We start from the raw sequence: 11,731 nt of genomic DNA on the forward strand, positions 1-11,731 counted from the left end.
ATTTCGCAGTTCTTGCGTAAAATATGGTGGTGTTCAAATCTGATTCATGTAAACGTATATTAGTTTTGGGATGCTAGTAATCCAAATATATATCAACTAATTTTTGTTTCAGCTTGGTTTATCCCCATTAACACCTAGAATTATTATAATATGATATTTTTCAAGGCGTATATATATAAAGTTAATCTCAATCGAATGCCTACAAGTGTTAGTTGCTTGCATGCACAATGTAAACAAGCTAAATTATTCATTAAAATACAAGTAAATAAACCACTACTTGCAAGTAAACGCATAGTATGAAACTGATACATATCTATTACATGCTATTGGTACTATAAGTTTCTTTGCTTCTGATTCAATACACTAACAAGAAAGGTTCCAACATCAACTTTATAAGACGTTACCCTATAACGTCACGAGCTAAAATTATTCACATGATGGTGCAGGCGTTAGGGTTCTCGTCGCTGAAAAGGGACATGAGCTTATCGTCTGTACCTCCTGGCTGCGCCTGAGCCTGCTCCGACTTCCTCACAAAACCCGGTGGGGCCCTTTTGTCGTAAGCTCCAGCTGCGTACGGATAAGCCACCATAGTATATGGAACATACGGCCATAGCTCAGCTTTCTTTTTCCCAGTGCTCTGCACTTTCTTTAACACTTTCTTAGGATCCACGTAACCACTCACCGTCACTTTATGCATCTTTCTATTCACTTCCACAGATTTTGCTCCTTCAAAATAAAAAGTGGTGATCAATATGGTTGTCTTTGTAATCTTTCAAATATGAGACTTCATATAATATAAATCATGGCTATTATTACGCTTAAGCGAAATTTCGTGTCAGTGATAATTTACTTGGAGTACACAATTAATTAGTGTCCTAAGTTGCTAGCCAATACAAATGACGTATAAAATCTCTTATATGAAAAAATTGGGTCGTGTTTGACTACTAGAGAAGCTTTTAGTTTCAGGAACAAACCTTTCATGGAAGAAACTGCGTTCTTGATTTTGCGTTCGCATCCGTCACAGTCTATCTTTACCTTTATATTCACCGTCTGCTCTTATCGTATTGAGAAAATGAATAAACATTGAATTAATTAACGAGGAAGTAAGAGATAAACGGAGTCGTTTAGAGATTATTAGTTACCTGCATGACTTTACGCTTCTTCCGTTTTCTTATTGAGACGTAGAAATGATCAGAGAAATAGCCAGAGAGAAAATTTAGAGCTCCCATGTTTACAGACACACGAGAAGGGAAGAGATATAGAGAGAGGGAGAGATAGAGAGAGAGCTAGCTCGTAGTGGATCGTATGGGAGCAGTGTCTATATATATAGGCGGGTGAAAATTATGTTTCGAGGATTAGCAAACAAACATATTATTTCTTGATGAAGTGAGCATTAATTAAGTGTCATTAGGTGAAACGATAATAATTTAAACTTGGAGATGTCTCTCTAATTGATGCGACCCTCTAAAATATTTCCTGGCGGACAACGAGGCTGTAATTTCCTAGGTTTTTTTTTTTTTTTTTGTAAACTAATTTCCTAGGTTTTTCCTTTCACTCATCGGGTCATTTTCATATTTACTTAATGGATAATTGTTCGTGTCAATAAACTTGAATGATTTATTGAAAAGTTTGGTCATCGAAGTTACCAGAGGGTCAGCTTATGTAGTATATAAGGCGACTTCAAAGAAAAAAGTTGCAAAGCATCCGTCTATTAAACCAAATAAATCCAACTTAACTATTATAGACACTTTTAAGGATGTTTTTTTTTGTCTTGTTTCTGTCAGTTAACCAGCTCTGAGCTTATACCTATGAAAACTGGAGACAGACTTGTGTTTTACTTTCGGACAACAGTCTTTTGGTTGGTTGTCTGGATTTGCAATTATCTTGCAAACATAAGATGAAAACGGAAAACATATGAAGTACGTAATATGATTGATGCTATAATTTTCTCTTAGGATTGATATTATTTAATTCGGAGTACCACGCAAGATGCATTTGCTACATACACTACTATTACTGAATAATTGAAACATTACTTATATATAGTAAACAAATGGAGCCACCTACCGAAATAAAAAATTTATATACATATATCAATCAGCCAATGCAGGAGATGCATGCATTTTACATTTTTTTCCTATTCCATCGCGATTGCTTTAGTCATTGTAATTCGTCCAAAGATCTTCTTGCATTTAAATATATAGATCTATTTAACTTTATCCTTTTTTCAGCAAGATGTAACTTTATGCTTTAAATCTTGACTTGTCTTTATGGCCAAACCATATTTTTCTTCTTAGATTAAACAAGAGAACGTATTTGGAATCCGTTTGGTTAGCTATGAAAGACATGAGGGTCACAAGTAGATAGGCTAGGCTTGTGGTGAAGATCGGCACAGAACTCATGAGCTTATTTGCACAAATTGACGGTGGATGCGTATGACATAATAGATGATGAACTAACATAGTGCAGTGCCAAAGGATATACATACACCTTTGAAACATTAACCATATCTTTTTCACAGTGCAATGCCAAAGGATATACATACACCTTTCATATTTTGTGCTGTCTTTTACACTTCAGGTATTTAATTATAGACCAACAACTTTAGAAAAACAAAACTGATTTGACAGAATATTTGAAATTTACAGAGTTGATTGTGCTAAAAAAAACTTATTTGGCAAAATGGTTTTAGGGCAGATTAGGTTGAAATTTTGGTAAACGTCCCTTTTACCTATTCGGTAATATCTTCTCCTATATTTAGTGGTGCAAGGCAACTTGTGGATACGATTTATCAATACTCCAGTAACTTGTGGAGACCAATGACTAATGATTTGATTGTAAATAATATACTTTATTATGGTTTATTTGATTGTAAATAATATACTTTATTTGATTGTAAATAATTTACCTACTAGGTGTTATGCCCGCATGTGCGGGCATAGTATTCTTATAGATATTTATTTGTTTATAACTATTAAATCAAAATCAACATAATAAATTATTAATTATATTTTTAAAAAGATAAATTAAACATTACATATATTATAGATATGTAATATCAAACATTAAAAATTTTATAATAAAATATTAATTTCAGATAACAACAGAATATATTTAAGAATTATCTTATGTTTTAAAACATATTTTTATTTTTGAAATTTTTATTATATTTATTTATAGTCAATTATCTAATATACTATATAAATATAATAGTATTAATAGAAATTCGTTTTTAATTATTTATATTTTAGATAATTCTTAGTATTATTAATTTTAATCACTTATTTAATTAGATATATTTTAAATTCGTTTTTATTTTCAACTAATTTATATAATTTATTCATTAAGAGTATAAACGATTTATTATTAATATTAATCACTTTTTTAATCAGATAGATTTGAAATTCGTTTTTATTTTTTGACTAATTTATATAATTATTCATTAAGGGTATAAACGATATTAACCGCTCTAACTTTTAACGTGAGAGCTCCGTTGCAAAATTTTACTTCGCAAATAATAGTACAGATTATTTATATTTTAGATAATTCTTAGTATTATTAATTTTAATCACTTATTTAATTAAATATATTTTAAATTCGTTTTTATTTTCAACTAATTTATATAGTTTATTCATTAAGGGTATAAACGATTTATTATTAATATTAATCACTTTTTTAATCAGATGATTTGAAATTCGTTTTTATTTTTTGACTAATTTATATAATTATTCATTAAGGGTATAAACGATATTAACCGCTTTAACTTTTAACGTGAGAACTCCGTTGCAAAATTTTACTTTGCAAATAATAGTATAGATATCATGCATTAAAAGATATACTATAAATAATATAATTTAATTGTAAGGAATATATGGTTTAAGACCATACGAAAAGATATTGTAGTGCCCCATCGATAGAGGAGAAAAGTCGTATTCAACACTTGTTACGATCCCCAGTCTTTCACTCACACCTTATGAACATGACATCATCAGTCCTACATCATTTGGGTGATGATTTAACTTTCATATTGTGGAAACTCAAGACTTACAAAACGAGTATTTCGTTTTTTTTTTGTCAGCTACGAGTATTTCGTTTATATACTTATTTATTAGGATTAATAATTGAGTAACTTTACTAGATAGCAATTGCATTTTTATAAAACAAGCTTATATATAGTTTTTTGACTGAGTACATGAAAGTTGTCTCAAAAGCTCTAGATACATGATGATGCACACAACTTTGATAAAATAATGTACATAGTCAGAATCATGTAATTCAGTTGTCACGTGAGTGGGTCTTTTTATTAAACATAGTTTTTAACCCTACATAGTCAGGATTCCATCAACATAACATGCGTGTAATCCTAGTTCAAAAGAAGAAGAAGCCAAAAAAAAAGAAAGAAAATCACTGTGTCGAAAATAATTAACATCAAGAACAGCCTTTAGATGTATCCTCGTCGTCACGCTAAATTCAAAACAGGCCCAAAAGGCCGAAAACCACAAAAGAATCACTTTTAAAAGGCTTTCTGAAACGACGTCGTTAGTAACCGTCAGAAAAGCTTCGTGCAAAAACCCTCCTTTGCTTAGCCACTAGAGAGAGAGAGAGAGAGGCGCAAGCGAGCTGAAGGAAGAAGAAGAAAAAATGGGGAAAACAAAGAAAGAAGATCTGAATCAATTTCTGATTGCTCATCTCAACACCATCTACGATACTCTCCAGGTCAGTGTTCTTATTAAGTTTCCTGTTAATGAAATTAGAATCGTAATTAGACACGAACTATACTAAACTCTTCTTGCAGTTGTTTGAACGAACAGCGTCTCCGACAGAGGAGAAAGTGAACTGGAACGATGTTCTTCAGATGTCTGATCACCTCTCTAGACAAGCCACCATAGGTTCCTTTAAAAAAGACTTCTCTTTTTTCATTTCTTTGTTTGATTGCTTCCCTCTCTTTCGGTAAAGTTTGTATTTTTTTTAATTTAAAATTAAATAGTGGGAATGCTGTGGAGTGGAGAAGCTCCAAAAGCTGAGTCACTTAAGGAGACTATGGAGTCTTACTTCAACGCTCTTCAAGGCTTCTTACTTTGTTGCCATGGAAGCACTGTTGGTGCTGGCCCTACTCTTTCTTCACTCATTCATCTCTCCGTCAAGAAGATCGTCGATTCCAGCTTCAGACTGTTGCAGGGTTCCGTCTCCTTATACGGTATATTACACGTTTCCTCTCTTCTCTTCTCGTTCTTCATATTCAAACCCAACAAGAAGCTTAGATGAAATGTTCAAAGCCAAAGGCTCTTACTTTTACTAGTGTGTGATCAATATTACTTAATCGTGATTGTTTTTTTACAACTAGAGGGATCGTATGAGAAGGACAAGAAGCCGTCTATACCGCAGCTCTCAGGAGCAGTGTGGGAAGCATGCTCGAGTTTCAAGAAGGTTCCTGCGACAAACATCACTGCCATCGGCAGGGCTATTACTCAGGTTGCTGTTTCTATGAAGGATGTTCTCAGGGAGATGAAAGAAGTGAAACCAGCTTCACCTGAGGATGATGACGATGACGAAGATGATGATGATTTAGGGAATGATCTGTCTCCTGAAGAAATGGAAGTTGCTCAAATGGTAGCTGAGATTGTGTCTGAGACCATCATTGTGATAAAAGAACTCATCCGAGTTATCACCGGGATGATCAAGCTGGAGAATCCGAAAGATAACAGCGGGTTTGTGGACTCGCTTGAGAAGCTACTGAAGCTGTGTAAAGGAACTGGTGATCAGATCGATGAGATCGGAGCTTGCGTTTATCCTCCACAGGAGATTGTTAAGATGAAGCAAGCGCTGAAGATAATACAGGGAAACTTCGATGAAGTCGAGTCCGAAGTTGAGGGTTTGAAGAGTGCTTCAGAGGCATTTACAGGAGCTTGCGGGAAGCTAAGAAACACGATGAAACACATGGAAGGTGAGTTAGATAAGAGATGTGAGGATGAAGTAGTTGCTGAAATGCAGAATGTTACCCTTGGCAGTTAGGGTTCGGGATTCTGCAAGGTTTCTTCTAAGTTACATTTTTGTGTGTTTTTATTACAGTAAAGTCGTGTACTTTTATGTTCCTGTCGGAAAGTAGCATGTGTGTTTTTAACATTCATGTAATATGCATTGTTCAATGCGTTGCGTTACACTTCCTATAACTTTAGGATGTAGCTTAGATTTTGCTTTCGTATCTTACCAAACTTGGAACAATGAAAACTTCATTTTGGAAACTAGATTCTGGGAATAGATTTGAAACATTCTACAGACAAGATCATGTGTGATCACGTCTATAGACTTTAGTGAGAAGGACTAGTAGGTAATTTCACATGATAATGTTTTCCCCAAACATTTTTGGGTTATGGCTCAACCGGTTATGGTTTTCTATATTCTCTTACTCTTCTATAAACCATCTATTGTAAATTTCATTTCGATTATGATCAGAAAGGTAAGCAGAGAACCGGATTTAACAGTGGTTTAAACTTTAACGATTTTAGACAAAATCCAAACCGGATCAGAAATAGGAAGGCAACGATTAAACCGATCCGGTTAAGAGAAACAATGAGATAAACCCTTGTTTTATTTTTTTGTAGCCTCCGGGAGAATTGATTGACTGTCGCCGACGCCCACAGGGGAGGGGAGAGAGAGATGTCGTCACAAGGCTTCGTGGAACTTTAATGGCCGCTCCTCCTCCTTCTCCTTCTCCTTCAATTGATCCATTCCATTTCGCTCCTATGCGTTCCTCTCCGTCTCCTCAATGATCCTATGTCTCCGCCTCTGCCGCAGAGCTTCCAGATCCTTCTCCTCCACTTCCACTTCCAGCACCAGCTCCCTCTCTAAGCTACGCTTCCTCTTTCTACCATCCTCTCCTCCCAACCCTGAGTCCCATTACGCTCATCTCATTTTGACTTCCCGCAGCTTCAATCCCAATCGCAAGTGGTCTCCCCACCAGTTCCATCCCCTCGTTACTGACCCCGATCTTCTAATTAGAGTCCTCAACATGATTCGCGAGAAGCCCGAGATCGCTTTCCACTTCTTCAAGTGGCTACAGAGCCAGCGCGATCTCAAACAGTCATCCCTCGCCTTCGCTGCTTTGCTCGAGATCTTGGTTGAGAATGATCTCATGAGCAAAGCCCGTTGGGTCGCTGAGAGGAGCATCGATCTCGGTATGCACGAAATTTACGATCTTTTGATAGATTTGAGTGTTGTTGATAAAGGCATTGCTTGCAAGATTCTTGATCTGTTGTTGTGGGTTTACACCAAGAAGTCTATGGTGAAGCATTGTTTGTTGAGCTTCGAGAAGATGATTAGTAAAGGCTTCTTGCCTAGCGTTAGAATCTGTAACTTAGTTTTGAGGCTTCTTAGGGATAAAAAGATGGTTAACGAGGCTCAAGAGGTTTATAGGAAGATGGTGGGGCACGGTATTACGCCGACGGTTGTCACTGTTAACACTATGTTGGACACTTGTTTCAAGGCTGGTGATTTGGTTAAAGTTCCGGAGATTGTGTCTGAGATGGAGAGGGAAGTTGTGCCTAACGTTATCACGTTTAACACTATGTTGGATTCTTGTTTCAAGGCGGGGGATTTGCGGAAAGTGGCCAAGATTTTGTCTGAGATGGAGAGAAGAGAGGTTGATGCTACTGAGGTGACTTATAATATACTGATTAACGGATTCTCCAAGAATGGTAAGATGGAGGAAGCTAGGCGGTTTCACGGAGATATGCGAAGATCTGGATTCCCTGTGACAACTTACTCGTTTAACCCTTTGATTGAAGGGTACTGCAAACAAGGCTTGTTTGATGAAGCGTGGGAGGTTGTTGAGCTTATGCTCGATGCGGGTGTTTCTCCAACCGCATCTACTTATAATATTTATATACGCGCGCTCTGGGAGTTTAGAAGAACAGACGATGCTAGAAGGGTGCTGCTTGGTATGGCAGCTCCTGATGTTGTGTCTTATAACACTCTGATGCATGGATACGTTAAGTTGAGGAAGATTAGAGAGGCTTTTCTCTTGTTTGGTGAGCTGATTGTTAGGAACATCCGTCCCAGCGTTGTCACTTACAATACTCTAATGGATGGTCTTTGCGAGTCAGGGGATTTGGAAACTGCTCAGAGGTTAAAAGCAGAGATGTCCAGGCAAAGGATTGATCCTGATGTGAAGACGTACACCACTCTTGTAAAAGGATTCGTCAAGAAAGGGAATCTATCTATGGCTACTGCAACTTACGATGAGATGTTGGAGAAAGGGATCAAGCCTGATAGATATGCATGCACTACAAGGCTCGTGGGTGAGCTACAGCTTGGAGATAAAGACAAAGCGTTTCGTCTGCAGGAAGAGATGGTGGCTAAGGATCATAACGCTCGAGATCTGATTAGTTATAACGTTTGTATAGATGGTCTTTGCAAGGTTGGGGATCTGGAGAGAGCGATTGAGTTTCAGCGGAAGATTTATAGAGATGGTCTCGTCCCTGATCATGTTACTTACACCACGGTTATTCGTGCTTATCTGGAGAAGGGACGGTTTAAGATGGCCAAAGTCTTGTATCAAGAGATGCTGAGGAAAAAGTTATCTCCCTCTGTGGTTACCTACTTTGTGTTGATTCATGGTCATGCCAAAGTGGGGAGGCTACAGCAAGCCTTTCAGTATTCTGGCGAGATGGAAAAGAGAGACGTTCGTCCAAATGTCATGACGTGCAACGCTCTTCTACATGGCATCTGCAAAGCTGGTGAGATAGATGAAGCTTACAGATACTTCCGCAAGATGGAAGAAGACGGAATTCGGCCGAACAAATACAGCTACACCATGCTTATAAACAAGAACTCTGACCTTGGTAAATGGGAAGAGGTTGTCGAGTTGTATAAAGAGATGCTAGATAAAGAGATTGAGCCGGATGCTTACACGCGCTGGGCCTTGTTCAAGCATTTGGACAAAGACCATGCGTCACGAGAGGTTGAGTTCCTTGAAAAGATATTACGCAGTTGACGAGGGTGCAAAGGTGCTGCTGACTTTGAATGAACATATTTATTCTTGGAGCTGGCCCGTTTTGTCTCTGAGAAGTGCATACGGTTCAGTTTTACAATTACTATGCACAAAAGTCTTGTTGATGGCTCAGCTTGGTTGGTATGTACAAAACTCTTCTCTTGGCTTTCACAAAGACTTCTGCATTGTTTGTGATATCAGACTGTACTGCCAGCTTCTTCTCTAGGGGGAACGCAGCTCTGAGCTATGCCCGGAATCAATCCAATGTTGTTGCTCTTTTAACTCACTCTTACCGGCAACTATGGCATTATTATTTTACACAGCAGAGCAAGAAGAATAGGAATAAAAAGATGACCACATAAATGGGTGTTGTTTGCAAGAAGATTCATGTGTATTTGTTCAATTCTTTTGAAAACATTTTATTTTTGGGGGAAAGAGAGAAAGTGTGAAACACATAACTTCATTGTAGTACATTTATGGAAGAAAGCGAAAGTAACAAGGCTCTTCTTCTCTATACACCCTTGAGCATGTTTTAGGTATACATTATTGTCATTGCTCTGTGCTCTCTTTTGTAATATCGGTCACACATTCTTCTTTCGGTCACTCTCTCATGAATCATGATACACTTTGGGTCATTTTTGTAATGATCATATGCAACGCAATGTTTATCTATTTGCAGCAAAGCACCAACAAAATGATTATTCAAACCTAAACTTTCACATGTTACAAAAAAAAACCTAAACTTTCACCAACATCATAAAACAGGTTTACTTGTCTTTTTGGTTAAATGTTTATATATATATTCTGACTAGTTGATAAAGTGTAATTTACAAAACCGAGTTTATTAACCTTATTATTGATACAGAGTGATTGAAATTTGTTAATAAATCATAAACAATGCATTAATAATTTTCAAATGTTTAATGTGTGAAAACATGGAAATACATATTTATTCGAAACAGATGAAATACAAATTCAGAAATATGATCAAATGATTTTCACTAATAAGACTCCAAATAACTTAATAACAAAACAAAAAATCATAAACAACCAAAAAAGCAGGCAGCACATCAGATTAATTGTTATAAGCTAATGGACTTTTGATCGTTGGAAGGTTCAGCAATCTAAAGCAAAGCCTACATGTAATTGAAGATTCTACCCAAAATGGGCTAAAAAGATCACTAATTAGTATGGATGAGTATCTGTTTAAGTCAGATAAATCAGATAATCAGATGTAACCAATTTTTAAAATCGTCCAAAAATATTTTTTTAAACCTTAAAAATTGACAATTTTTTTTTTCAAAATATATAAATTGTTTACAAATCTAATTAAAAATTAGTTAAACTATCTAAATTAACTAAAAAGTATTCAAAATAACAATTAAAACAAACTAAAAAAATATTTTGAATATCCTAAAATATCTAAATCATCTTAAATATATAAAAACTTTAACATATTTAACTAATTTGGGATATCTTCGGATCCTAGTTCGGATGTCGGTTCGGTTCGGATTATAACCAAACACCAAAGTACTAAGCTCATAAGTCCTGTTCGGATATTTTTGTATAACAGTTCGGATTCGGTTTCGGTTTTTCCGGTTCGGATCTAGGTAGGTACTTCGGATTGAGTTAAAAACGCCCAGGCCTAGCACATAGATTAAGAAAATTATTAATTTCTTATATTTTCTAAACAAAAACATCATTAGTTATTTACCTAACCACAATTCAACCAATAGAAAAGTAGAAGATATATTATTATTGGTCAGACAACATTAATTAGTAATAAAATTTACATAGAAAACTAAAAACGATATATAATTTGGAACAGAAAAATTTATTTAAAACGACTTATATTAAAAAACGGAGGGAATACTAATTTCACACTAATATATTTGCACTTGACCAATTTTGATTCACTTTCTTGAACTTGTTACATTCTGGGCTCAATTTTTTGAGATTGGACCTCATGTATTTTCAGCCCACCATCTAAAATTTGTCAAATATAAAACATAACCCATTAAAATATTAATTACCAAATATTGAACACATACGGTTTATAACAAAAAAATTTAAATTTTAAATTTAATTTTAAAGGGTTGCACAAAAAAAAAAAGAATTAATTTTAAACGAGACAGTTTTTAAAACATGTTCTGAGCTATTCTATAAATAAATGAAACTTGTGAACCAAAACTGAAATTTTGGAACATTTAAACAAAAATCTTTTTTTTTTTTGTCGGCGTCGCTGTTTCCTATTATTATATAACTGGATTGGGGATCGTTTTCTCTCTAAAATTGAAAATCTCTCCCAAATCTCTCTCTCTCGCTATTGTTGAGCTATGTTTGCTTAATCTCTCATCTGGTTTCGAGATGGATATAAAGAAGGAAGAAGCTTTGGTCGCGGCCGAGGTCGAGGATGCGGATGATGAAGTTGACGGAGAGAGTGGCGATCCACTGTCATCAGACGAAGAATCGAGGCGAGAAGATTTGGTTGGGTTGAAGATGGGTGAGAAGCAATTCGTTAAAGCCCCCATTACAGTCTTTTGGGATGTTCGGAGTTGTGGAATCCCTGAAGATTGTGATGCTTCTAGGGTCGTAACAAATATAAGATTGGCTCTCCATACGTATGATCCGTTTCTTCGGTTATGGGGATTGTAATCTTACCCCTAGGAAAGTCAATAACTCCATTTGTCGCAGCGGCATTACCTACCTACACGTTGATGCACACGGTGAATCCCTTAAACT

General features: G+C 35.9%; 3 protein-coding genes and 1 long non-coding RNA gene across 5 annotated transcripts; 3 read left to right on the plus strand and 1 right to left on the minus strand.

Moving 5' to 3' along the window:
• Positions 1 to 228: 228 nt before the first annotated feature.
• LOC103840806 (heavy metal-associated isoprenylated plant protein 22) lies at positions 229 to 1,298 on the minus strand. The gene is made up of 3 exons (XM_009117322.2): positions 1,143 to 1,298; positions 975 to 1,050; positions 229 to 726 (listed from the first exon to the last, which is right to left on the minus strand). Exons 1-3 carry the CDS (start codon positions 1,227 to 1,229, stop codon positions 431 to 433), a joined length of 459 nt encoding a protein of 152 aa, XP_009115570.1. The 5' UTR covers positions 1,230 to 1,298; the 3' UTR covers positions 229 to 430.
• Positions 1,292 to 3,104, plus strand: LOC117128263. Its single transcript, XR_004451538.1, has 2 exons — positions 1,292 to 1,506; positions 1,542 to 3,104. It is a non-coding gene; the product is annotated as an uncharacterized LOC117128263 (long non-coding RNA).
• A 1,402-nt stretch (positions 3,105 to 4,506) lies between these two features.
• Positions 4,507 to 6,193, plus strand: LOC103840807. The gene is made up of 4 exons (XM_009117323.3): positions 4,507 to 4,716; positions 4,796 to 4,889; positions 4,988 to 5,197; positions 5,345 to 6,193. Exons 1-4 carry the CDS (start codon positions 4,642 to 4,644, stop codon positions 6,010 to 6,012), a joined length of 1,047 nt encoding a protein of 348 aa, XP_009115571.1. The 5' UTR covers positions 4,507 to 4,641; the 3' UTR covers positions 6,013 to 6,193.
• A 251-nt stretch (positions 6,194 to 6,444) lies between these two features.
• Positions 6,445 to 9,633, plus strand: LOC103840808 (pentatricopeptide repeat-containing protein At1g22960, mitochondrial). Of its 2 annotated transcripts, XR_004451309.1 has the most exons (2): positions 6,445 to 9,130; positions 9,204 to 9,624. XR_004451309.1 is itself a non-coding variant. In XM_033279827.1 (1 exon), the coding sequence occupies exon 1, from the start codon at positions 6,767 to 6,769 to the stop codon at positions 8,990 to 8,992; it is 2,226 nt and encodes a 741-aa protein (XP_033135718.1). In that variant the 5' UTR covers positions 6,445 to 6,766; the 3' UTR covers positions 8,993 to 9,633. The 2 variants fall into 2 exon arrangements, 1 of the variants encoding a protein (XP_033135718.1); XM_033279827.1 differs by having other exon boundaries at positions 6,445 to 9,633.
• The last annotated feature ends 2,098 nt before the right edge of the window (positions 9,634 to 11,731 follow it).

The sequence above is a fragment of the Brassica rapa genome, chromosome A09 (assembly GCF_000309985.2).
Source record: "Brassica rapa cultivar Chiifu-401-42 chromosome A09, CAAS_Brap_v3.01, whole genome shotgun sequence".
Taxonomy (NCBI): Eukaryota; Viridiplantae; Streptophyta; class Magnoliopsida; order Brassicales; family Brassicaceae; genus Brassica; species Brassica rapa.